The following is a 27921-nucleotide window of genomic DNA, read 5'->3' as shown; positions in this document are numbered from 1 at the left end:
TCAACTATTATTTCCCTGTAAATTGTTCTTTATTTCAGTTAGTGTATCTTTTGTTTCTGACTGGATCTTTTTTATGCTGCTGAGGTCCTCACTACATTCCTTGAGTATCTCTATAATCAATGTTTTGAAGTATGCATCTGATAGATTGCTTATCTGTTTTGTTTAGCTTTTTCTGGAGTTTTGATCTCTTTTCATTTGGGCCACATTTCTTTGTCTCCTTATCTTGGCAGCCTCCCTGTGTTTGTTTCTATATATTAGATAGAGCTGATTTGACTCCATTGTCTTAGTAGTGTAGTCTAATGTAGTAGGTGTCCTGTGGGGTCCAGTAGCATAGCCTTCCCTATCTCCCAAGCTGGGTAGTTGAGGTCTGCCCTTTGTGTGGGCTGAGTATACCCTTTTCTTGCCATTGAAACTTGTTTGCTGTTGGCAGATCGTGGGTAGGATCTACCCTGGCCAGTCAACTGCAAAGACTGGCTGTGACTACTGACCACCAACCTCTGCCCTCCCTGGAGGATCAGCTGTGTGGTGGCATGGTGGTGGTGCTCCGACCTGGTATGTAGGTGTCCACTGGGTGCACTGGTCCTGGGGTTTCCTGGGTGGAGCAGGCCAAGGCCAGCCCTCACCTGTGTTTTGTCCAGGGCCACCCTGCCTGAGCTGAAAAGCAATCTGGCTGCTACTTGTGCTGGGCCGGGAGATTCCTAGGCAAAGCCAACCTGTAAATCTAGACTGCCTGCGACTGGTGCTAGACCTGGGGCTCACTGAAGCCAGATGTTGCTTGTTTGAAAGGCTTTAGGAGGTTGTGAAGCATGAGCAAAGACCAGTCATTCACATGGAAAGGCAGCTTGGGTGGGCCTGAAAGTTGGGTGTGGCAAAGTCTCTAGGTATCTCTAAAAGTGTTAGCCGGGTTGATGATATCTCAGATCTGACAGCAGCTTTCTGGATTGTGGGGGGAAGGTTTAGAAAAGGGACAATGGCCTCTACTTGCCTTGATGCCAGGCACTTCATTTGCTCCCTGTATGTCACTGATGCCTTTCAAGGTGCTACCTTGGTGCTGGATCTCAGAAGGAGTGAGTCTGAGTAGGTGAGTCTGTTTGTGGGTTCTTTAAAAGAAATTGCTTGGGGCCCAGAAGTTTCTTCTACTGAATCAATTCCCACTGCTTTTTTTTTTCAGCCAGAAGTTGTGGGGACTTAACTTCCTGGCACTGGAACCCTGGGCAGGAGGGCCTGGTGTGGGGTTGGGACTCCTCTCTCCTGAGATACCCCTCCTGAATTTTTTATACACCATGCATGGATGTGGGACCAGTCTGTTCTGTGTCTGTGCCCCTCCTACCAGTCTGGGTGGATGCAGTTTCTTCAATTCCATAGTTGTCAGACTTTCATTCAACTTGATTTATGATGGTTGTGAGTGATGGTTGTTCTATATTTTAGTCATAATTTTGATGTGATTGTGCTAAGAGGAGAGCCATGTCTGCCTATACTGCCATCTTGACTGGAAGTAAATTATATATTATATTTTAAACTTTGCATTCTTTTCTTTCTAATCCTGATACTAAAAACTTGGTTAAAAAGTGAAAATTTTAGCTATACCTTTGAACATAATTGCCTAATACCAAGTGATACCCTTAATTTCTTCCCTTTTCATCTTTCTGTCACATACAGTTATAATCTGCAAGGAGCTAGATGATCCCCAAAGCCTCATAATGTAAAATGTTGCCATTTATTTTTTCTGGATAGACAAAAACATACCCATCAAACAGGACTACTAAGAGCTCAAGTATGAGCAATGAAGAGATTCTGATATTTATTTATATTAGTTTCAAGTAACTGATTCATTTTCATTTTTTCACACACACATAGAAATTAAAAGCGATTGTATATTTCATTTTTCCCCACAAGTAAAACTGTATTTTACTGTCGAATGCTTGCTTACCTTGAAATGCTAAGCTTATAAGGGACTTTATGATCCAGTAACTTGTTTAAATAAAAACATTTTGGACCATGGATGTAGTAGCCCAACACTCCTTAGAATATCATTATTGCCGATCCAGATCATATAAAAGAAACAGAAAAAGAGCTTGTGTTCCACTTGCAGGCATTTTAGCATCATTAGTGGTAAACTAAACAGAAGTTGTTTTATTTTATTTTATTTTGAAGATTTTATTTATTTATTTTTAGAGATATGGGGAGAGAGGGAGAAAGAGAGGAAGAGAAAGATTCATATGTGAGAGATACATCAACTGGTTGCCTCTCACACAACCCCAACTGGGGGCCTGGACCAAAAACCAGGCATGTGTCCTGACCAGGAATTGAACTGGCAACCCTTTGGTTCACAGGCTGGAGCTCAATCCACTGAGCCACACCAAGGAGGGCTAATCAGAAGTCATTTTAAAAAGAGAGAGAGAGAGACAAAGAAGTGGTTATCTTTCATCATAGTTCTGGATAGACAAGATTTATATAAAGGCATTTTTGAATACTGTAATGAGTTTTAACATAACTGATTTCTCTGTTGTGCCTTCTAACTCCCCACTGATGTCAGTAAAAATTTAAAGAACTCAGTAACCTGTATAATATACATTGTGAGAGAGTTAATAGTTATCCCTCACTGCTAGAAGCAGTACAGCTTAGTGCTTAAGAGCCTGGTTTTCAGGAAGACTACCTGGGTTTTCATCCTGGCCCTGCCACCGTTCTTTCTGCCAGCTTGGTATCTGGGTTACTTACCTAACCTCTCTTCATCTCAGTGTATCATACAGGAGACTGGTAGAAAACGACTGGCATCTCAAATTGGGCAATTTAAAGAGAGTTTGATAAAGATGCAATACTCAAAGCAGTGGACAGGATGTAGGACAATTACAAAGGATAGTACAGAACCCTGAGGCTAGTTAACAGTGCCCCATGACCACACGTAGGAGTAAAGAGTGAGAGAACAGTGGGGAGAGTTGTATGAAGATGGTTCCCTTGAGAGGAGCATGATCTTCGGATGAGGCAGCAACTGCCAAGGGTAACAAATATCTGACTTCACTCTTCTCATTCTTCTACCTGCTGCCAGGGTTCACCAGCAGTTCAAGCCAGCAGGAAGGCAGAGGGTAAGGGTACCCATAATGTTGTTCATACAGGTCCGTATCTTGGTGCACAGTGTTGGGCAGTGAAGAGATAGAAGTAAATCCAGAGGAGCAAATAAAAGATCACCAACACACTCAGTTTCAAATCTCTAAAATTAGGATGAAAAAAATAGCTGACCTTATAAGGTTATTAAAAGGATTAAATGAGATAGTAAATAGAAGGCATAGCAAGCATTCATGCATTTTACATGCATTTTCTCATTTAATTTTCACAACAACTCTGCACTCTGCACAGTAGGCCCTATTTTAACCTCTGCTTTATAGATCAGAGCAGTCAAGTTTAAAGATTAAGAAATTGTACAAGATCAGACACCTAATGAAAGTGGTACAATCTGTCTTGCTGCAGAGCCAGCATCCTTAACCACCAGGCCATGAAGAGACTGTCAAAATGAAATGGTGCAGAATTGCCTGCCTACCAATTGCATGAAAAGAGGATGCAGAATTTGGGGGAGATTTTTGGGGTGATAAGTCACAGGAGAAAGCACAGGAATAGAATAGGTGAGGACTGTAGATATTTAGCCTAGAATAGGGAAGACTTTAAAGCTGCATTGAAGTATTTGAAAGGCTGGGAGGTCATTTGAGTCACCAAATTCATTTAGTGTTATTCCAGAGAAAAGGTGCTAGGACCATTGGATAAAAATTGCCCGAAGGAAAACTGTAGTTTAATACAAGAAAAAAATTGCTAGCAGGCAAAGCTGCTGAGGAGGTGTTAGTTCTGCATTGTTTGAGATGTTCAGACACAGGGTAGATGACCACATGGAAGGATAGATAGCCTGGAGGAAATTCAAGGATCAGATGGTAGCTAGATTAGACCGATGACCTTTAAGGCTGTTTTCAACATTACAATTAAAAACAAAAAGATATGACTTCCTTTTTTGAAATCAATAGTTCAGCTTACAGGCTCTTTATCTAACTGGGCCACTTCTTCCTTTGTTGCTTCCCCATCTCAGCAAAATTCACTGAGCTTGGTCTAGTCAAAGCACCAAATAAAGATTCTGTGTAATTTTAAATTCCTCCTCCCCTTATAGTTCCTCTTCTATGTTTAATATGTCTTTGTTCATTGAAAATAGACAAACCAAAACTTACCCTCAATCTAATCAACATAGAAATAGCTCTGAAGAATTTTATTTACTATTTTTATGCCCTAATTTATTCAGCAAAATAATACAAAAATATAGTAAAAATAAGTCATATTAGGCCTAATAGAAAAATAAAAGGAGATAAAAAGATGTCAAAATGAGTCTAATTTAGCCAAAAATTATATATAGAAACCCTACTATCCTTACTAGAAGTGGTTCTAATCTTTCTAATACTAGAGAGCAAGTCAAACCAGTCTGTATAGACTAGTTACTGAAAAGATATATTTTGATTGTACTGGAATAAGATAGGATTTCTTAATAGAATCCTCAAAACCAGTAGTATGTGGTAAATGTTGAATAGTGCTTTCTGAAAAAAATGTATGTATGAATATATGTATATAAATTTATTATATGTATTATTTACATAAGGCATGTATAGTAACACAGTTAAATATACACAATACTCTTTATCATAATTTTCATATAAGCAATCAATTCCCATACAATGTTTTTATTCATTTTTCTGAACTCGTGTTAGGATTGCAGTTCAATCATGATAAGATATATAGAGTTGTTTCCCAATATGCTATTTTCCTAACAAATTTATTGTTATTAAATATAACATTTGACATGAATGTTGGGTAATATTTTGGTTTACATTAACAAGTAAGAGGAAAGTAAAATAACAATTATATTATGTCAAAACCCCACTATTTTTTAATGACATGAACAATTTCTTTGCTGAATAAGTTTTTGAATTGTAGAATAATATTTTGTCAATTTTTTGTTCTGTTCAAAATTTAAAAGTTCCAGACAAAACAAACTTCAAAGTTTCATCTGAGTTATTAACATTTTCTCCCTCACTTACATAAGTCTAGACTAGAAGCCAGCAAACTGTGGCCCTTGAGCGAAAATCTAGTCTGTGGTCCAATGTTGTACACTCTATGAGTGAAGAATGTTTTTACACTTACAAAGTGTTGTTTAAATAAAAAAGAAGAATTTGCAACAGAGACTGCATGTGGTCCACAAGGCCTGAAACATTTACTACCTGGCCTCCACAGGAAAGAATTGCTGGCCCCTGGGACAATTAACAAAATGATTAATCACACCCTAATTTGCAAGGTTCACCAATTTCCATGGTGTAAATACTCCCACTGTGGCTAATTTCAACCTATCACATGACCTCCCTGAACATAGAGGTGGGAAGAAAGGCATCATAGTAACATACCATAATACAGCATTTCCACCACATAGAGATGACCATATAAATAACTTTATGATCATAGAGAATATTAGGCGGTAATATAATTAGAAAAATAATACATTTTGAATTTCAATTATTGTTGTTTTTAATTAACTTATTTACTTATATGTTTATATAATTTAACTTTTATAAAGGCTGTGTTAACAACCAGCTAGCAAAATTTTTGATAATTTAACAGATCAGCTTTTGCAAACCTGTATGAACCAGCTAAGGTACACCACCACAGAATACATTTCCAAATTTGCCCTCTTGGTTGGGAAGGGCTTGACAAGATGAAAACCAGGATATCATGGAAAGTATAAATCAGTTGAAAGGAATATATTACTTACTTTCCTTCTTACTAAAACTAACGTACATTACCCATAAAATAATTTAATGAGATTTCCCTTTATCTTTGCAGTATGTTGACAAGTTAGAGATAATAGACCTCACATGTCTTACTGAGCAAAATTCAACTGACAGCAATTGTGCAAAATTCACTCTTGTTTTGCCAAAAGAAGAAGTGCAACTGAAGGTGAGTGAGGAGAAGCAATAGTCTGAAACAAGAGGTGGTTATAAATAGCATTCAGCTCTTCACAGCCTGGTGACTGAGGTAAGGAGGAATTACAGGGGGAGTGCCAAGTCCTCCACTTTGAAAATGTATCTTGCCTTCTGCCAAGAACGAAGGTTTTCTAAATAGGGATTTAAAAGGGCATGTTCACTTGTTTAGTATACAGGCACAGTGAAACCATGTACTTTGTCCTGTGACAAAGTCAGAGATCCCACCTGGTGTTTTTTAAAAGTTGTCCTTGAATAGGTGTCCAAGAACTTGGCATAGCAAGCTCCCAGGTGAATGTGCAACATGTCCAACATAATACGTGTCTGGAACCACTGAATTAGACAGAACCGTCTTTCACAAATTGAAAGACATTCTGCAAGGCAATTGGTCTACACTTTTAAAAAATACCAGTGTAAGAGAAGCCAAAGAAAAACTGGACCTGTGTTCCCACTATGGAAACTATAGAGTCATGGCAACTAAAGGTGATATGTGATCCGAATCGGATCCTGCATCAGCAAAGAGAAAAACAAACACACAAACAGAAACCCAAGCACTAAAAAGAACATTACAGAGACAATTAGAAAAATTTGAAGAACTGTATATGAGATATACATGATTTATAAAATATGGTATTGATATCATAAAACTCTGAACTCCATACCGGCACAGATCTGTGTTAAACTCACCACTGCACACCCAGCATTCAAAGTGAGCCGATTACAGTCAACCATCAAATCTAGTAATAACAAATAGAATACCTTGCAATTGAATTTGATGTAGTTGGAGTTGACCTTAAAAGCACTGGTCATCAAGCTTTAGTGTAATATGAATCACCTGTACTTGGGAAATCCCATAAACCTGGGCCCCAGATCTACATTTTAAACACGTCTTGTCCACTAGGTGATTCTGATGTGGTGGTTAAGAACACAAGCAGGATTGGAGTCAGATACTGAGCTTGAATTCTGGCTGTTTTGTTCGTGGGCTGTGTGATTGTGGGCAAGCTTCTTAACCTTTTCATACCTTGGTTTCTACAGCTGGTAGTAACCGTGGTTTCTACAGTCTGCTCAGATGTAACTTTCTTACTGAGACCTACCTGCACTGTTTTATTAATATGGCAACATTCTCCCCCCTCCATGGCATTCTCAATCACTCTTACCCTGATCTACATTTTATTTTTCCATTTATTTCCTTCTGACACTATAGACTTTACTATTATTTTTGTTATTTGTTGTTGCTTGCTAGACCCTAAACTCCATAAGGATAAGGATTTTCTAGTTCTCTGATGTACACCAGTACCTAGAATAATGCCTAGCACTAAAAGGCACTAAATAAATACCTGTTAAATAAATAAATCTTTAAAAAAATAGTACTTTTTGCCAAGTTGCCATGAAGATTAAATCAGATAATTCATAGAAATAGAACAGTAGCTGCTACTTATAAGTCTTAGTAACTTTGACCGTATTAGTAGATTTTAGAGCTAACAATTCTAAGTTTCTAAGGACTAACTACATTGGTTCTACCTGGTAGCCCCAAATTTAAAGCTAGTCAATGTTAAATACCAATTGAGGATCAACCATAAATTGACATACTGCAGAAATAAGTGTGCTAACATTTACAATTTTTTGAGTTAAGTAAATTTTACAATTTTACTTGTTTACTAAGCAAACAGATTAAAGGTATATAATTCTGACAAAAAAGCAATATTGAAATATTTCATAACAAATACACATTCATGGTTCTAAGCAAAAAAAAGAATCATTTCTTCCATCATTCCTTTCAAGTAATTTTAGAAATTATAATTGACTTTTTAAAACAGTGTGCTTCAATAGAAGAATTTGCCTTTTTGTTGATCTTGCTGATTTTCAATGGGATTCACAACTTCAGGATTTTCAAACAATCGTGAAATTGGGAATTTACTTGAAGTTAGTATAAGTATTAATGTTCATAGTCATTTATGGTTTTTCTCCTTCATCTTTATCTGTTTTGTCTTCATCTTTAGACAGAGAACACAGAAAGTGGGGAAGAATGGAGAGGCTTCATTCTTACAGTAACAGAGGTAGGAAGGACATTACTTTTGACTGATTCGTTCATTCAACAAATATTTACTGAACATTTACTATGAACCATGCAGAGAAAAGGGGGTTAAAGATATAGCCATTGAAAAATACAGATATAAACCTTTAGACTTACTTGTGAAATTTATATTTTTGTCAGATAGATGGAGAGGAAAAAATAAAATAAAGAATCAACAAAAAAGATAATTTAAAATTGTGATAATTGCTGTAAAGAACATAAACAGGGTGCCACTAACAAGTAATAGGTGGTCAGGGAAATTTACTTTTTGGTCTCATTCTATTGACAAGTAGTTTTTGCATAGTCTGATATTTTAGCTTATATAGCATCCTCTAAAATACTTTCCAAATCCATACTTATTCATTTAATACATATTTATAACATGCAAATTGAGAGAGATTTTATGAATAACTTAGACAATACAAAAGGGAGGGACCATCAAAATAAAACTCACTTTATTTTTTTTTAAGATTTCATCTATTTATGTTTAGAGAAAGGATAAGGAAAGAAGAAAGAGAAGGAGAGACACATCAGTGTGTGGTTGTCTCTCGTGCACCTCCCACTGGGGACCTAGCTGGCAACCCTGGCATGTGCCCCTGACTGGGAATTGAACCAGCAACCCTTTGGTTCACAGACTGTGCTCAATCCATTGAGCCACTCCAGCCAGGGCAAAACTCACTTAAAAATGTTCGTTTCGTGAGACTTAAGACAAAGGAATGTTTATCTGTTTAACTCTGTGGCATCTTATCTGAGATCAATAATATCTACTGCTTATGGTTTACTGTTGTAGCAAGATTACTACAATTATTTTAAATAAAGCCACTGTAGCAACTGTCTTAGAAGCATGAGGTACTTTGATAGCCCTCAAAAGAGCATCATATTATCCACTACTTTGAGAAGATAAGAAAATTGTCTATGGTTAGTAGGGTAAGTTAAATATAGACTCTCTCCAAAGTTAGTTCCTAAGTAAAGGCTTTACAGTCACATGGAATAAGCACTGCACTTTACTGAGATAATGGATGCTGGTTGTTGGTTTTTTTGTCAATAATATGTAAAAGCTGCAGGCTCAACTACCATTCAACTACCATGTGTGTAAGTCATAGGCAGATTAAATAGTAGACCAGATAAAGAGGTTACAGACTTGTTGACTTAGGATAAGAGAAACTCTTTGGGGAAATGCATTCTTTTCCTTGGTTGTATAAAGAAAGTATTTTGTGCAATGGCATTTGTTACACTAGGGAAGAGGTCTCCAATGGAATCTTAGTGGCCCTCAACAAGTACACTAAAACCACTGCAAAACTGCAGTGCATCTTTCTGGTACACTAATTATACTCGATGTTTTGGCCCTCAAATTTTGTTTTCATATTTTTCCTTGATAAAAACATTATTTTTAAATTAAAATGTATCTAGGTATATTATAGATATAAGATTTATGTGAGTTTTCAAAAGAAGACAACTTACCTTAAATGTGCTCTATAAATGTTTTTGCCCAATGATCCTAGATCACTCCATGCCTGTTATTAGGAGAACTTCACAGTAGAAGTTTAAGAAAGACAAACTATTGCTGAAGGACTGAGACATTGCTGTGTTTTTTAAAATTTTATTTATTTATTTTTAGAGAGAGGGGCAGGAGGGAGAAACAGAGGGAGAGAAACATCAATGTATGAGAGAAATATCCGCCAGCTACCTCTTGCGCACCCCCAACAGGGGACCTGGTCCACAACCCAGGCATGTGCCCTGACTGGAAATCAACCTGGCAACCTGGTGCTTTGGTCTGCAGGATGACACTCAACCCACTAAGCCACACCCATCAGGGCTGGATGTTGCTTTTGAATTAAGGAAAAGCAGAGCTTGAGTCTTGGTTTTACAACTTATTAGTAATGTGACCCTGGACAGTTACTTAATTTTTGTGAGCCTCTTTTTTTGTCTGTTTGTTTTTTTAATTTGTAAAGTAGGATGCCTATTGAAGCATTGTTGTGAGAATTTGCAATAACACAATATCTGAATCATAATGGGTAATTAATGAGGAGTAACTGTATCATTAGGTTTTCTTCATTCTATTACTTTTTCTGGATTGGTATATAAGAAAATAGCTTTACTGATTTTAGTTAGCTTAGCTATCCTTTTGTGTACACTTATTAGTAATTTTTATTTCAAATTTCATATATATGGACATCAGTCATAAGAATTGGTTAGAAAAGTACATAGAAAACATTCTAGTGTTTTCTTCCCAATGAACTTTCCTATACACCCCCTGGAAAGCATGTATCCCACTCTGCAGATCAAGCTGTTAATTGCACATGGTCAAAATTCAGTCTAAATCAGGGGTGTAAATATAGATCAGGACGATAGGTTACTCAATCCAAAATACATTTCCAGAAAAGGCTAAAAAAAGGTACTCAGTGGAGCAAAATCATCATCCTAATATGAAATTAAACTTTGAAATACACACACAAGCACATCAAAATATAGACTTCTGATTGCTGATCCTTGGTCATCTAATGAAGAGTGCCATCTCAACCCCATGTTACCGTGTGGCTGGTAGAGATAGTTCTCGGTGATTTGTAGGAGAGCTATGCACTTCAGGTGCGCTTGAACTTCCCTGACAGTGAGAACTACGAAATCCAGTATGAAAACATGAGAGATTGGTTGTTACTTGAATTAGCCTGTACTGCAAGATGGGTGTACTTCATTTTGGGGCCAGACAAAAAGGAACATTTCTTGGAAGAAGATCAGGTGCCCTGTGCAGGCTCTATTTGGTTTAGAGGCTATGCTAGGACGCTGACCCCTACATGAAGATTGTCTATTCGTGATTCTACTCTTCCATTTCTGTCAGGTAACTGAAGCTCCTTAGGACAAGAACAAGCTCATCTTTGCTAAAAATCGGTTGGTTATTTTGCTGTCTTTCTTGTTTGCCTGTTTTAATTGGTTTTAGCTGTCAGTTCCTGAAGATGTGTCCCTCCTCCCTGGACAAGTAATTAGACTGCATGAAGTCTTAGATCGAGAAAAGAAAAGGAGGATTGAGACAGAACAGCTCCCAAGCACATCTCCAGAAAAAGAGGGGGAACCGAGTGAAGACTATGTGGATGTACTGAACCCTATGCCAGCGTAAGTGCACCATCAATCCCAGTTTACTTATTAGACTAGAACATTAAGGAGAGTTCATTGTTGACCTCATTAAGCCACGGGCACCAAATTGTCTTGTGGATAAAGAGCATACTTCTGAGTACACACCACATTTCCTCTTCTGGGTCACGATCAACAAAAGGCAAAATGCAGACTTGAACCAAATACCTTACCACACAGGAAATCACCTCACCCACACTTTTAGACCAAATAGGTATTCTTTCCAAAGTTTAAACCTAAATAAAAACGGCTACGAGGAAGGAAGGAAGCGATATTTTTTCACCTTGTAATGCTCCGATTGACTGATTTTTCTCTCAGAAAAGTACACCAAAGAATTAAAAATAACTGAATGCTCTATCCAACTGTTCAGTCAATCAGTGAGTAGTCATTGAACTTGTATCTGGAAGAAGGCTCTGTGTAAAATGTGTAAGATATTGTTGGGAAAATTGAGGCATAGAACATGCTGAATTAAGCAATTTATCTATCTATCTATCTATCTATCTATCTATCTATCTTATTGTTAAGAAGTGTGACTAAGACTGTGAACGCCTTCCTCCTGAACTCTTGGTCAAGTTCTCATGAGTGAATTGTGTCTGGTACTACCTTTGACATCAGGTTATGGTTCATGTTCTTTCTGTTCTGTAATCACCATAACTTTTAGCCGAATCAATGACAACTAATGACTGATATGTTAGAAGTCAAAGCCTTGGCCTGGTGGCTCAGTTGGCTGGAGCATCATCCCATACACCAAAAGTTTATGAGTTTGATCCCTGGGCATGGCCATACTTAACGTTGTAGGTTCAAAAAACCCATAAATGTTCAACAAAACAATATATATTTTTACACATACATAAAAAGAAGACTAAAATCCTTCCTTGTCCCACAACTCAAAAATATTTTCTGTTAACATTTTGGTATATTTTACATATTCTGCCAGATCTTTTTCTGTGACTTAGATGTAAAAACACCACCAATGTCATAAGAAAGCCATATTATACCAAAAGAAGTGAGTTAATACATACCCTTAAATATAAGTTATTTAAAATAGAGACCTTACAAGAGAAGCATGTATAGAGAATTTTTTTTCATCTCTGGAAAGAAGCCACCAACAAATGTTTATCCAAGAGCCTATTATTATAAAGTAAGACTGGAGAGACACTGTTAATTCTTGTCTTAGATTTTCAAATGGTAATGGAAATTGTATACTGATCAGCACACAACTTCTCAGGTCCCCTTTCATCAGAGAAAGAGGTTTTGGAGGGAGGGAGGAGGGCCTTAGGCATTCACATACTCGTAGTGGCTTGTAATAACAGTAATTATAACCATATCATTGTATTTATAAAAATAAAGCTGAGAATTTTAAGAAAAGCTTATAACTTTAGTTGTTAAGGCTATTTTAGTAGCATTTTTCAAGTAATAATCTTTATCAGTTTTAAAAAATGTTTTTTATTTCACCTCTATAGATGTTTTTATACAGTGTCTCGGAAAGAAGCAACTGAGATGCTTGAAAAGAATCCTTCATTGGGGAATATGATCCTGAGGCCTGGTAGTGACAGCAGAAGCTTCTCCATTACTATCCGGCAGGAGAGAGAGTATGTTTAATTAAATAAACATGTGAAATTATTAAAAAGCATGATATCACTTTAGGAAGCAAAGTCACAAAGTTTAGAGGAGCATCTGCTATGTGTTTTGTTGGGGCTAAAAATACAAACACAAGAATGGAGAGAGGGAATGTCATATAAGTGATGCTGAAGACTGTGCCAAGGCCAATATTTGCTATAGGGAAGAAGAATGAGCAAAGTACTTTGGTCTTGGATAGAGTTCGTTCATTCATTCATTCATTTCAACAAATATTCTATTGAGCAATTACTATGGGCCAAGTGATTTCTAGATACCGAGGATGCAGCAGTGAAGAAAACAACATCCCTGGTTTAAGGAAGTTTAAATATTTGTAAGGAAAGACAGGCTATAAATAAACACATAACCAGAAATTTCATACATATGGTAATAAGGCCTATGGAAGTAAAATAAACCAAGATGAGGAAAATGGGAACCTTGGAGGTAACAGAGAGAGAAAATTACATGCTCACTTCGGTAGCACGTATACTAAAATTGGCATGATACAGAGATTAGCATGGCCTCTGTGTTAGGATGACATGCAAACTTGTAAAGTGTTCCCTGTTAAAAAAGAAGAGAGAAATAAAAAATTATGTAGTTGCTGTTGTTGTTTTAATACAGAGTGGACAGGGAAGGCCTACTTTATTAACTGACATTTAAGCAGAGACCTGAAGGAAGTGGGGGAACAAACCATTTCAATTTCTGGAACTAGTACCAGGCAGCAAGTGCATGTGCCCAGACACGGGAGAAGGCTTGGTTTGTTCAGGAAACAAAAAGAGGCCTTTGTGACTGCAATGGAGTGAGCTAGGAGAAAGTGGTAGCAGACAGATGCCAGAGGTAGGGTAGCGACTGGTCACGCTAACCCGTACAGGTCATCATGGGGATCAGGGTTTTACTCTGATTGATATGACAGGCACTGGAGTGTGCTGAGTAAAGTAGTAACATAATCTGGCGAATCTATGAAAAAGACCATTTAGGAGCCTCTTGTTAAGGTTAATTATTTCCAGTAAAATGTTTATGTTTGGTAAAGTAACATTTACATGCACTAGTTGATTGTTCTGTGTGCCCAGGGTGGTTGGATCTTTTAAGATTTATTTCAGCTCTCAGTCTATGAAAACTTGCATTCCAATAGAACTCTGCTTAATATCTTCACCACTGATGATATAATTACCATATAGAGGTTTTGTCACATGTGAAAATGTTAAGTGATTTGTTTCTGAAAATATTCATTTTCAAAAAAAAACAAACAGAACTTTGATTTTTAGTGTCATTTTTTTCTGAGGAAAATATTCTACTAATTACTTTTTAGCTATAACATGTCTACCAATGAGTCCATCTTCCAATCTACCATAAAAATCTGTAATTCTAAATAGAGTAAATATGAAGATATTGACAATGAATAAAGACAGTAAAAAGAAAATAATCACAGGAAAAAAATTATGACCTTATGGCTGCATTGCTAGTATGAGACAAGGTCTATAATCAGTTTTATTCACTTGCCAGTTACTCTGCATACACTGGTCATGTGCAAGGAATGGTTGGCAAGAGCGTTAGATGGTAAACCTGATCCTACCTAGTTCTGTGGGTGAGGGAAGGAAATCTGTGTGTGGGGGTTTGTTTTCCACAATGAATATCTATGTCAGCTGAAACTTTTGGTTTCAGTATCTTTTCACTTAGTATAGGCTAACATTTGCAGTTAATGATTTTCAACTGATATAGTAGAATATCACAATTTTTTCAGTTATAATTTATTTATCATTTAATTGGCTATCTTGAAACAAATCCAACACATATAAAAATTATGATGGCCATTAAATATCAGTGAACTTAGAAGAACTCCTGGGAGAAAAGTGGATTTTTCTGGCTACTATACCCTGATGAAGGAGATTATCCTTTTTCAGGAATTAGAAAATTGAGTATCACATAAAATATGGAATGTCTTTAACTATTTGTTTCCACTTTAAAAAATCAGAACATACAAAACACTTAAAATTTATCTTGGAGATTTTTTTTTTTAAAGAAACCACCTAACTGCTTGAAAGATAGGCTAGATCACATCAGGGAATAATAATCATTTTCCTTCATACTGTTTTTTTCCTGGGTGGGATTGAGTGCTTGATCAGTTTGCCTGTGAGCCCCGTGCTACCGTTCTGCATGTAACAAACAAAATCCTGAGGTCTAATGACTCTTCAAAGACTGTGTATTTCTAGCACAGTAGCAGCCAGGTCCTTTTTATGGTAGTCTAAATTAGCCCAACATTTGCACTACACAAGCAGACTATGAGAAATAATGGGTTTTTCTTTCCTTTTGTTGTAGATGTGGTTTTTGACCAAATGCAAGTTTCTATACTTAGGAGATAAATGTAATGTCACAGTTTTTACTTATATTCATATTGTACTTAAACTTATAAGAGTCTGGCAAAGGAGTTCATTTCAAAGTTATGTATTTCTAATTTTTGTATACTCACTGCATTTGAATTCATGTAGTTCATACTTTTATACAGCTGATGGTCGTAAGAATATAACATTTCATAAAACTAGCTGTTATTGTACAAATTTTCCTCATGAGCCAGATATAATGTTAAGTGTTGCTATATGTGTTCTTTAATGTCTCCAAATAGCTTTTTTAGAATGCCTAGATTTAATATTTTGTATTAAACAGATTGCTTAATTTTGAAGGCTAGCAATTGTAGAGAGGAGTAGAATTTTAGCATGTGGGACTGTGGAGCTTAATGTAAAGATTTAGCAGAAATCTAGACTATTAGGAAGCACCCGTGTTACCCACAAAACCAATTTATTCTCTCACCGGTTGTAGGAGAAATGTTCAGCCATGCAAGTTTAGATGACTTGTGTCTGGTAAAACACTAGCTGAATAGGACAAGTTGGTTTACAAAATACCATGAAAGTAAAATGATCTCCATCTGTTAACAAATCAACTGAGGGAGGGGAGATGATTGTTTTCAGGAAGAAGCAAAAGTCATTCAATGTCAAATTATCAGGTGACTCCTCTTTTGTTATAAAATATCATCCACCTTTACCCAGCCCAGTGGTGTGTGAATTCATAAGACATAAAGCTATTTTTACAACAAACTGCATGATTTGGTTGGTTTTTCTAAAAACTGTTATGACTATGTGGCAAGCTAGAAGTAAGAACACTTTGGAAAGACATTAACCAAGGGAGTAGTAGTAGACACTATTTTCCCCAAATTAATTTCTTTGCAAAACTGGGGTCAAAAGCTAAGAACAAGCATTTATAACCACATTTAAGGACACAATTTTTTTTTAAAGATAGGCTACTTCTTTTTTTTGAGGTCATACACAGGAAACCTCAATATAGCAAATTTTATCAATCTCACTTTTTCCCCCGCTCTCTTTATTCCTTTGGAAAAACAAAACAAAATACAGAAGAAAGACAAAGGTCTAGAATGAAAGTCAAAGCCTAAGTGGAATTTTTTTCTACTTTTCTGCTTCAGAACTTAGTCCTGTTAGTCAAAAGTTCCAAGAAACCCTGTTAACCTTTGCGACTGTTCCTGTCACAGCTGTGCCATGAACCATGAGAGTTGTGAAATGACAGTTTTTTACTAACAATCCTCCTTCCCACTTACATGGTACCATTTCTGGGTGCTGTGTTGAGTGCCCGACAAAGATTTTCTTCAGCATAGTAAAAACTGAAACAGACAGCATTTTCCATGTTTTACAAATGAAGAAGCTGAGACTTTACATAAACTACTAGCTTAAAATAACACATTTTAAAAAGTATAAAAATAATCATTTACTGAGTAAATAAATATGCCAGACACTGTACTAAGGACTTTTTAAACACAACCCACTATAGCCTTGTTAGCAAAGGCATTACCATCTCCATTTTACAGATGAGGAAGTGAAGGCTCATCGAGATTAACAAAACAGAACCGGAGTTTGAACCTAGATCTTTTTAGTTATCAAGGCCATGCCCTTCAAGCTTTCTATCAAGGAATAATAATCACTTATTTCATAGGAATACGGGAACTCTAAATGGAATTGGTGCAAGTGTTCAAAAGTAACTATGACTATAAAGGGATGGTTTTCAAGGTAGGGAGAAAGATGAAGCCAGAACCAACCACCCCAACAGATGGTACTTATAAGACCTTTTCTTTTTTTTCCATTTTTTAATTTAATTATTTTTCAAGTACAGTTTTCTGTCTATTACTCCCATCCCATCCCACCCTCATGCTCCCCCCTCCCATTTCCACCCTTCTCAGCTGTTGTCCATGTATCCTTTATATATGTTCCTCTAAATCCCTCCCCTATTTCCCCTGAAATTCCCTCCCCTCTCCCCTCTGGTCACTGTCAGCCTGTTCTCTATTTCAGTGTCTTTGGTTATATTTTGCTTGCTTGTTTGCTTTGTTGTTTAGCTTCCTGTTAGAGGTGAGATCATATGGTATTTGTCCTTCAACACCTGGCTTATTTCACTCAGCATAATGCTTTCCAGTTCCATCCATGTTGTTGCAAAAGGTAGGAGCTCCTTCTTTCTTTCTGCAGCATAAAATTCCATTGTGTATATGTACCATAGTTTTTTGATCCATTCATTTACTGACGGGCACCTAGGTTGCTTCCAACTCTTGGCTATTGTAAATTGTGCTGCTATGAACATTGGGGTGCATAGGTTCTTTGGGATTGGTGTTTTAGGGTTCTTAGGATACAATCCCAGCAGTGGAATTGCTGGGTCAAAAGGCAAGTCCAATTTTAGTTTTCTGAGAAAATTCCATACTGTTTTCCATAATGGTTGTACCAGTCTGCAATCCCACCAACAGTGGACCAGAGTCCCCTTTCCCCCACACCCTCTCCAACATTTGTTGTTTATTGCTTTGTTTATGATAGCCATTCTCACCGGTGTAAAGTGGTATCTCATTGTAGTTTTAATTTGCATCTCTCTGATAGCTAGTGATATTGAGCATCTTTTCATGTGTCTCTGGATCCTCTGTATGTCCTCCTTGCAGAAGTGTCTGTTCAAGTCCTTTCCCCATTTTTTAATTGGGTTAGTTGTCTTCTTAGAGTGAAGTCGTGTGAGTTCTTTGTATATTTTGGAGATTAAACCTTTGTCTGAGGTATCATTGGCAAATATGTTTTCCCATACAGTTGGTTGTCTTTTTATTTTAATGCTGTTTTCTTTAGCTGCGCAGAAGCTTTTTATTTTGATGAGATCCCATTTGTTTATTCTTTCCTTTATAGTCCTTGCTCTAGGGGACATATCAGTAAAAATGTTGCTGCGTGAAATATCTGAGATTTTCCTGCCAATGTTCTCCTCTAGGACTTTAATGGTGTCATGGCTTATATTTAAGTCTTTTATCCACCTTGAATTTATTTTGGTGTATGATGTAAGTTGGTGCTCGAGTTTCATTTTTTTGCATGTAGCTGTCCAGTTCTCCCAACACCATTTGTTGAAGAGGCTATCTTTACCCCATTTTATGATACTGCCCCCTTTGTCGAATATTAATTGACTGTAGAGATTTGGGTTTATTTCTGGGTTCTCTATTCTGTTCCATTGGTCTATGTGCCTGTTTTTATGCCAGTACCAGGCTGTTTTGATTACAGTGGCCTTGTAATACAGTTTGATATCAGGTATTGTGATCCCTCCTACTTTGTTCTTCTTTCTTAACATTGCAGCTGCTATTCGGGGTCTTTTATGGTTCCATATAAATTTTTGAAGTGTTTGTTCTATGTCTGTGAAATATGCCATTGGTACTTTAATAGGTATTGCATTGAATCTGTAAATTGCTTTGGGTAGTATGGACATTTTGATGATGTTAATTCTTCCAATCCATGAACACGGTATACGTCTCCATTTGTTTGTGTCTTCCTTGATTTCTGTCTTCAGTGTTGTGTAATTTTCTGCATACAGGTCTTTAACCTCCTTGGTTAGATTTATTCCCAGATATTTTATTTTTCTTTTTGCTATATCGAATGGGATTTTTTTCTTGATTTCTGCTTCTGCTGATTCATTGTTAGTATACAGAAATGCCTTTGATTTCTGGATATTGACTTTGTATCCCGCTGTTTTGCCAAATTCATTTATTAGTTCCAGCAGTTTTTTGGTAGAGTCTATAGGATTTTCCATGTACACTATCATGTCATCTGCAAACAGTGACAGTTTTGTTTCCTCCTTTCCGATTTGGATGCCTTTTATTTCCTTTTCTTGTCTGATTGCTGTGGCTAGAACTTCCAATACTATATTAAATAGAAGTGGTGAAAGTGGACAACCTTGTCTTGTTCCTGATCTTAGTGGAAAAGCTTTTAGTTTTTGCCCATTGAGTATGATGTTGGCTGTAGGTCTTTCATATATGGCCTTTATTATATTGAGGAATGCTCCCTCTATTCCCACTTTGCTGAGTACCTTTATCATAAATGGGTGTTGTACCTTATCAAAAGCTTTTTCCGCATCTATTGATATGACCATGTGGTTTTTGTCTTTGCTTTTGTTTATGTGGTGTATTACATTTACTGATTTGCGGATATTGAACCATCCTTGCATCCCTGGGATGAATCCCACTTGGTCCTGGTGTATGATCTTTTTGATGTATTGTTGGATGCGATTTGCCAATATTTTGTTGAGGATTTTAGCATCTATGTTCATCAGCGATATTGGCCTGAAGTTTTCTTTCTTTGTTGTGTCTCTATCTGGTTTTGGAATTAGGATGATGCTGGCTTCATAAAAAGAGTTTGGGAGTTTCCCATCATTTTGGATTTTTTGGAATAGTCTGTGAAGAATAGGGGTTAGCTCTTCCTTAAATGCTTTGTAGAATTCTCCTGTGAAACCATCTGGTCCGGGGCTTTTGTGGGATGGGAGTTTTTTGATTACTGCTTCAATTTCATTTGCTGTTATTGGTCTGTTTAGGCTTTCTCCTTCTTCTTCATTGAATTTTAGAAGATTATATTTTTCTAGAAATTTGTCCATTTCAACTAGGTTTTCAAATTTATTGGCATACAATTCTTCATAGTAATTCCTTACAATCCCTTTTATTTCTGTGGTATCAGTTGTAATCTCCCCTCTTTCATTTCTGATTGTGTTTATTTGGGTCCTCTCTCTTCTTTTTATAAGACCTTTTCTGTTAAAAAATGTATCTTTCACCAGCCTGTAACTGATGCCTGAAGGTTCAGCATTAAGAAATAATTTTTCCTTTTTCCCCATTTTAGGATGGGAAAGAGTTGGTTAGTTTTTATCCCACATTTTGAAAGCCCTAGAATAAGACATTGGAATAAAATTATCATCTGTTTTCAAATATAATATGCAACTGAAAGATTTGAATACAACAACAGATGGAGAGTCCCTTGAACAGAAGTGTAGTTTAGTGCTAGAGAAATGTGACCTGGAAACGGGGAAATGATGAAAAAGAAGGTGAGAGGTCCTGCAGATGAACTTCACTGGTAGACAATTTCACTTTAACCAACTTCTATAAATTGGATAGGCATCGAATTAGTTTGTCTTTCAAGCAAATGGCATAAATCTGCTTTATTGCAAGCAAGTGTAATAAATGTTTACTTTTTTTTGCAACATTAGAGAAAAGTCTTGGTCCTCACACAGTTGCCATATGAATCAAGGGAGTTCAAGGCAAACATACTGTTGTTCAAATACCATGGGCATTTGACTTACACTCTCAGTAGAAATTAGTTCTAGCAAATAGCACTGAAGTAGGCTCCTAAGATTTTAAAATCCAGTTTCCCACATATTTCTGTGTGTCTGATGCTGGAATACAAAGGTGAATAGAGTGTGCTTCTTGTTCTTAAGCAATTCTGTCAATGAAATACCACATATTTAGGGTAGAGTGTTAAAAGGGCTATAAAAGGACTAAATGGTAATGGAAAAATATAATAAAGATTAAACTTAAAAAAATTAGAGTGCTATGAAACTATAAAGAGACATTAAGATTCATCTACTATACTTATATTCTCACCTAAGCATTTTCCATTATTTCCAAGTCCAAGGTGGGGTCAAAGCTAGTAGAAAGAACAGCCACTGAGGGCTTTCTGACTCGAATAGTGGTGAGGTGGAGTAGAAAGTAATTTACTTTCAGCAGGTCTTTCTATTTCTGATTTAATATGGAAAATATGTATTTGATTTGTGTTATGCCCACCTAAGATTTTATGTTGTCTACTTTGTAAGTTATTGGCATTTAAAAATATAATTTCTGCCTATAAGATGTTCAATTCTTGATTCCTTTATTTATTTTTTTTCTCATTGAACCACTCAGTGACCCAGGTTTCCTATGCCCCTAGTGTATGACCCACCCCCCAAACATAGAGAACCAGATAAAGAGAAAAAAACTACTTTTTTTTTGCCTAGTCATTGAAACAGGTTTTATGATACAGGTGATATTTTGTACTCACTTTATTTGTTTAATTTAATTTTAAAAGAACCATTATTTTATTTATTGATTTTTAGAGAAAGAAGGAGGAAGAAGGAGAGCAAGAGAGAGCAAGAGAGAAAGAAACATCCATTTGTTATTCTATTTATTCATGCATTCATTGGTTGACTCTTGTATGTGCCCTGGCCAGGGACTGATCCCCCAATCTTGGTGTATTGGGATGATGTTCTAACCAACTGAGTTACCCAACCAGGGCTTTATACTCATTTTAGTTTGATTTCACCCAATAGTATACTCAAATGGAGATTAATCTTTTTTTTTTTTTCAATTTTAGCATGCCGAGAATCAAGCACTACAAAGTGACAAGTGTAGGAAAAAACTACACTATTGAACTGGAAAAACCTGTAAGTAGCTATTTCCTTATTGTTGATAAATTTTCTCCTTCTTCCTTCCCAACATACTTAAAGAACACAAAGAAAAGAAAGGTGGAGAAGCAGACTCCTTGCCTAGGAACACAGTGCTGGAGAAAAACAGCCATGTTAAGGAGTCCCAAGGCAGCAGATATCCAGGGTGAGACGTGAGATGGTAGGGCAGGTGGATGAAACAGAATAGAAGATAATCTGCTAAAAATTCTTTACACTTTTCTTTTATGTAAATCTTTATCAATATAGTTGTTTCAGGGAGAGGAAATATATTGTTAAGCAGTTGCTTTACATCCTCCAAAACAGCATTTCAGTGCTTGTTCCTTTAAAAATTAAAAAAATTTCCATTCGTTAATATTCAATATTATATTAATTCAGGTGTACAGAGGATAGAGGTTAGACATTTACTAATTTACAAAGTGATAGCTCCAATCTGTTTAGTACCTACCTGGCACCATACATGGCTTTACAATATTGTTGACCATATTCCCTATGCTGTACTTTACACCCCCATAACTATTTTGTGAATTACCAATTTGTACTTTTTAATCCATCACCTTTTTCACCCAGCCCTTCAACCCTCCTCCCAACTGGCAACCATCAGTTTGTGGATATAGGAGGATAAACGGTGATGGGCAGAAACTTGACTTAGCGTGGTAAATACGCAGTAAATACAGTGTACGGATGTTTTGTAGAATTGTGCACCTAAAACCTGTATAATTTTATGTCACCCCAATAAATCAAATAAAAAGGAAAAAAACATTCAGTTTGTACTCTATGTATGAGTCTGTTTGTTTTGTTCATTTATTTTGTTCTTTAGATTCCACAAATAAGTCAAATTGTATTGTATTTGTCTTTCTCTGCCTGGCTTATTTCACGTAGCATAGTACCCTCTAGGTCCATCCATGCTGTTTCAAATGGTAAGATTTCCTCCTTTTGATGGCCGAGCAATATTCTATTGTAGCACATCTTTATCCAATCATCTATTGATGGGCAACTGGGTTGCTTCCTTATCTTGGCTATTGTAAATAATGCTGCAATGAACATAGGAACACAAATATACTTTCAAATTAGTGTTTTGGATTCCTTTGGATAAATACCCAGAAGAGAAATTGCTGGGTTGTAAAGTAGTTCTATTTGATTTTTTGAGGAGCTTCCATACTGTTTCTATGGTGGCTGCACCAGTCTGCATTCCCACCACCAGCGCACCAGGGTTCCCTGTTTTCCACATCCTTGCCAACATGCTGGTTTATTGATGGTAGCCATTCTGACAGGTGTGAGGTGATAGCTCACTGTGGTTTTAATTTGCATTCCTGATAGTGATTTTGAGCATCTTTTCATACATCTACTACACATCTATATATCTTCTACAGAGAAATGTCTATTTAGGCCCTCTGCCCACTTTTTAATGGGACTGTTTGATTTTTGCTGTTGTTATAGGAGTTCTTTATCAATTTTGGGTATCAATCCCTTATTGAATGTATCATTGGTAAATATTTCCTCCCAATCAATAGGCTGTCTTCATTTTGTTGATGGTTTCCTTTTCTCTGTAAAACCTTTTTCATTTGATGTAGTCCCATTTATTTTTTTCTTGTTTCCCTTGCCCAGGGAGGTATATAAAAAGTGTATTACTCAGAGCAATGTCAGATAGTTTATTGCCTATGTTTTCTTCTTAGAATTTTATGGTTTTGTATTATTTAAGTCTTTAAATAATGTCTTATTTAAGTCTTTAATTCATTTTGAGTTCATTCTTACATATGATATAAAAAGGTAGTCTAGTTCCATTTTTTCATGCCTGTGTCCAGTTTTCCCAACTCCTTTTATTGAACAGACTGTCTTTACCTCATTGTATATTCTTGCTTCCTTTGTCATAGATTTATTAACCATATAGACATAGGTTTATTTCTGGGGTTTCTTCAATGTGTTTATTTCTAATGGGAAAAAAGCTGTGAATGCCTATTCCTCTAATACCCACCATGCAGAATTTCAGAACTTCCCCTCTTAATAGCAGCATAATAGTAAAAAAAGGGTTTTGTCCTTGTTGGTAACCCTCTTCTACCCCAACCAACTTATCATGGGGCTAATGATATATCAAAAATACTACCTACTGTTAGGGCACACAGATGGTACTTGACATACACCATCTAATTTATTCTTTATTTATACAGGTGGGAAAACTAATATTTACATTGATCTCAACCAATGACAATGTTGTAATGTGGCCTATGGATATGGAATAAAGGGAAGTTAGCCCTGAGATCTTAGGCTGCAGTGGTGGAAATATTGGGCCAGGAAATATCATTTAAATGAAACCCATGGTTCTTGAAGACACTGACAATAAGTTTTCCAAAACTGAGCTCCTCGCTCTCCTGTCCCCCATGCCCAATGTGTTGATCAGAGAAAGGGTCAGTATGGTTGAACCTGTTTTGACCATAATCCTTAGAGCGCAGTAGTGACACTTACCAAGAGTAAGGCACCTGCTGATTCATATACCTGAGTTAAACCTTTGCTCTAAATGCTTCCCAGAGCTTTTCATGTCCATGCCTGATTGGGATTTTTCAAAAATTCTAATGAGGAACAGTGAAAATAGATTGCTGAAGGGCAAGGGTCAGGGAAGACGAGTGTCTCTGTGAGTGGTGAGCTGGGGCTCATTGATCTGTCATTAGCACAAACGGCCCCCAGTGTAAGGAAAGCTAACAGCCTGGGTCATTCTTTTCTCTTTCATACTCCTCAACCCACCCTCATCACTTTCTGAATTTTTTCCTCTTTAAGGTTACCAGGAATATTGGGAGTAGCAACACATTTCAGTTGTTCCCAGTCAAGCAAATTATCCAATCACAATGAGATTATCAAAATGCTAATTTCTCTGTTTCAAGCAGAAGAGACTACATATTAAATGAAGCAAAAATAAATAAAAGAACATAGGAAGTACATAGCATGACTGGAAGGTTAGAAAATCAGGGATTAGGAAGCAGTTACAGTAAAAACCATTTGATTAGGAATCTACTCTTCTGCCTTGTTCCTCTACTCAAGCTCAAGTTTCAGGAGGGGAGCATTTCTGACCTAACTTGAGCCGCATTCTCATGCAGTAACTAGGGAAGAGCAGAGTACCTACTCGTTGTACACCTAAATGTATCCGATGGGAAATTCCTCAACAGGGAATCAGCTATGATTAAATAGGAGAAGTAAAATGCACAGGTAGGCAAAACCATTCAGTAAGCCATTGAAGTGAGGTATAGATATGACTTTCTGGAGGTCGAAAAATGAACAGCAATCTGAACTGAGTTTCAGTTGAGCTTTATCTTACTCTATCTTTACACAGGTGACATTGAGCCTTCTCTCACTCTCTTTATACAGGTAACACTCCCAAACCTTTTTAGTGTCATTGATTATTTCATGAAGGAGACTCGAGGAAATTTACGACCATTTATAGATTCAACTGATGGAACCTTCGGTATGTTCATTTCATTGCTGTATTAAGGAAAGCAAAGCAAAACAAAACCCTGTACATAATTTTAATACCTACTAGGTTGGATTTTAGTTCTGCTTTTAAATTTACCCACTTAGAAATTATTTTGTCACTGATCCTGTGAAAATAAGGGAGTAACAATATATCCTGGTGGCTAGAGGATGGGTCCATTCTAGAGAAATAAAAACTCTGAGGCATGCGTTGTGACTAGTAACTTCATTTAATTATTCTACTTGGCTTTATCAAACAAATTCAGAGCTAAGAAGAAAACCGTAATACGCAGTCCTGGAAACCAAACAGGAAATTTAAAGGTAGGGTCTGTCAAGTGTCAGATGCTCCAGACACATTGAAATGGATGAAGATGAAGGAGAGACTTTGGGAACTGGCCATTAGGCAGTAGATAACTTGAGAGAGAGGTCTTATTCCACTATAAAGGCAGAAGTAGAGTGCAGATAACGAGGAGTGGGTGGGTGGTAAGAAACTAGTGGACAGAACTGGGTACATAATTTGTGGGGTCCCTTATTCATAGATAACTACGAATTTTTTAAAAACAATTATTTATTTATTTATCTTTAGAGGGGAAGGGAAGGAGAGAGGGAGAGAAATATCAATGTATGGTTGCCTCTCGTGGGTTCCCTGCTGGGAACTGGCCTGCAACCCAGGTATGTGCCCTGACTGGGAATCGAACCATGACACTGGTTCATAGGCCCTTGCTCAATCCACTGAGCTACACCAGCCAGGGCAGATAACTATGAATTTTAAAACAGTCATAGCAGATCATTAAACCAAGTATGAGACCCTGTGTTCACATAAGGTAAAACTGGCCCTCTTTGTACCTGTTTTTTGGCAGAGCAGGGCAAACTGATTCTCTCCATCCTTTGAAATAATCCCTGGTACATGGTTACTTGATAAGCCATAAGCAGGAGAGAGAAAAATATTTCCAGCCTGTTTGGATTCAGTTATCAAAAGTCTGTGTTCCTACGGATTATGAGGGAAAACAACTTTGTTTGGCTAACTGCATCATGGCATTACCTAGAAAAGCTCCCTTATTAAAAGGGTAGAAGTTTTAAAAGTTTAAGTTTTGAAACATGGCTATAAACATTATGATGCCAAATAATTAAAAACTCATTCTGAAAGAACTTTAGAAAATTATCCAGTAGAGTGTCTTACTGTTATAGAAATCACCCTCACATTCAGTACAGAAACCAACTCTAAGGTTTCTGTACTGAATGATGTGACCATTCAGCTTGTTTGAAAATTTCTAATTACAGTCACCTCACTGGTTTTTGAGGCAGCACAGTTCACTTTTAGTCAGCTCTCACGTTAGAGAATCCTCCCTTCATATCGACTATGAAACATTCCTTCCTTTAACTTCTGCATATTAAGACAATTTCTGGCTTTGAGACAACACAGGGTATTAAGAAAAACAGCCACAATGCCGCCCCATCCCTGGTCTCTGTCATCTAAAGTTACTGGTTCCTTCAGCATGCTCACTCTTTCATCTCTGACCTTTGCTGTACACTAATTCTCAGCATCTCTCTCTCATAACACATAACTACAAGGGGTGACACATTAGTACAGATCTGTCCAGCATAATATATTACCTGGGCTTTATGTGGGAACTTAAAGAAACCTCTGGGAATGAGCTATTAAATTATTAATGAACTTTAAATTTTCTTTTCCAGAAACCGAAGGAGTGCCTGTAACAACTCTAAAATAAAGGAAAAAATTAGGCCGGGGGGAGGGGGGAATCCAGGATAATTTACCTCCTCCATAGCTGATACTATGTTAGTTACCCAATGTTATGTAACAAACCACTCCTAAAACATGTGGTTTCACAAACTACCCCAAAACATGGTGGTTAAACCAACAAACCTTTTATTTTCTCATGATTCTGTGCATCAGCAATTTGGGCTGAATCATTCTTTATGTAGTCTCCCAATCCTTGAGGAAGTTAGCTGGGCCTCGCACGAGATCTCAGAGAAGTTGAGATCAACATGTCCTTGGACTAGAAATTCTTAGTTTTGAGAATAAAGTTCATCAAGTCCTCACTTAAATTGTTGACAGGTTATGCACTTTTAAGTGAAAGAATGTTAAACAAAACTGATTTTATCATAGGTTAATTGATACAAGAGTTAAAAGTTCTTACAGGAGCTTGCCAAAGTTGTAGCGAGACACTGAACTACATCATCTGAGGGCCTGCCTTCTTGGAGCTTTTAATAGGGGAGAAGCTGTGAAGTGAATTCCAAGTGTGGTATGTTTGATGTACAGGGGTAATCTTTCTTTCTTTTAAAAAATCATTTAATTTACATACAGCAGCATTTTTGGTGTACAGTCCTACTAGTTTTGACAACCACCACTACAATCAAGATACAGAAAGTTTAATCACCTCAAAAAATGCCCTAATGCTCGTCCTCTGTAACCAGCCCTTTTTATTGTCAGGCTCTGGCAACCCCTGGTTTGTTTTCCATTGCTATAGTTCTGCATTTTCCAGAATGTCATATAACTGGAATCAGAGTATGGAATCATTTCAGACTTATTTCTTCCACTCATCATGTCTAGAAATTTCATTCACTCATCATGTCAAGCCCCACGAATACTATGTATTATTAGCTTGCTCTAATTTTAAGGCTGAATAGTATTTCACTGTATGGAAATACCAGTTTGCTATCCACCCATCAATTTCAAAGGGTTAGGGTAGTTTCCAGTTTTTGGACAATTATTAATTAAGCTGTATAAATATTATTATACAGAATTACTAGTGCCCAAATGTCTGGTAGAGCAAATGAAAAATTTCTGTGGAGGATGAAAATTATGCTGGGCATTGAATTGTTTCTACAATTTTTCTTTTCTTGTTGTTGTTTCTATAATTT

The 27921-nt window shown here is 36.8% G+C and overlaps 1 protein-coding gene and 1 non-coding gene across 3 annotated transcripts in view; both read left to right on the top strand.

Moving 5' to 3' along the window:
• The window catches only part of STAP1 (signal transducing adaptor family member 1), a 39054-nt gene extending 11625 nt beyond the window's left edge, over nucleotides 1-27429 (top strand). The window contains exons 3-9 of one of the 2 annotated variants that reach the window (XM_037042105.1): nucleotides 5863-5976; nucleotides 8000-8056; nucleotides 11009-11181; nucleotides 12663-12791; nucleotides 21492-21561; nucleotides 24937-25033; nucleotides 26734-27429. In XM_037042105.1, coding sequence (XP_036898000.1) covers nucleotides 5863-5976; nucleotides 8000-8056; nucleotides 11009-11181; nucleotides 12663-12791; nucleotides 21492-21561; nucleotides 24937-25033; nucleotides 26734-26768 — 675 coding nt within the window. In that variant the 3' untranslated portion in view covers nucleotides 26769-27429. The remainder of the gene's footprint in view (nucleotides 1-5862; nucleotides 5977-7999; nucleotides 8057-11008; nucleotides 11182-12662; nucleotides 12792-21491; nucleotides 21562-24936; nucleotides 25034-26733) is intronic. The other variant, XM_037042115.1, reaches the window with a different exon arrangement.
• LOC118984322 (U6 spliceosomal RNA) lies at nucleotides 13282-13385 on the top strand. Its single transcript, XR_005065905.1, has one exon. It is a non-coding gene; the product is annotated as a U6 spliceosomal RNA (small nuclear RNA).
• Nucleotides 27430-27921: the final 492 nt, after the last annotated feature.

The sequence above is a fragment of the Sturnira hondurensis genome, unplaced genomic scaffold (assembly GCF_014824575.4).
Source record: "Sturnira hondurensis isolate 20B ecotype Veracruz unplaced genomic scaffold, ASM1482457v3 Scaffold0000566, whole genome shotgun sequence".
NCBI classification, from domain to species: Eukaryota; Metazoa; Chordata; class Mammalia; order Chiroptera; family Phyllostomidae; genus Sturnira; species Sturnira hondurensis.
Note: the sequence above shows the minus strand (reverse complement) of the source record. Positions and strands in the feature narration are given on the sequence as shown.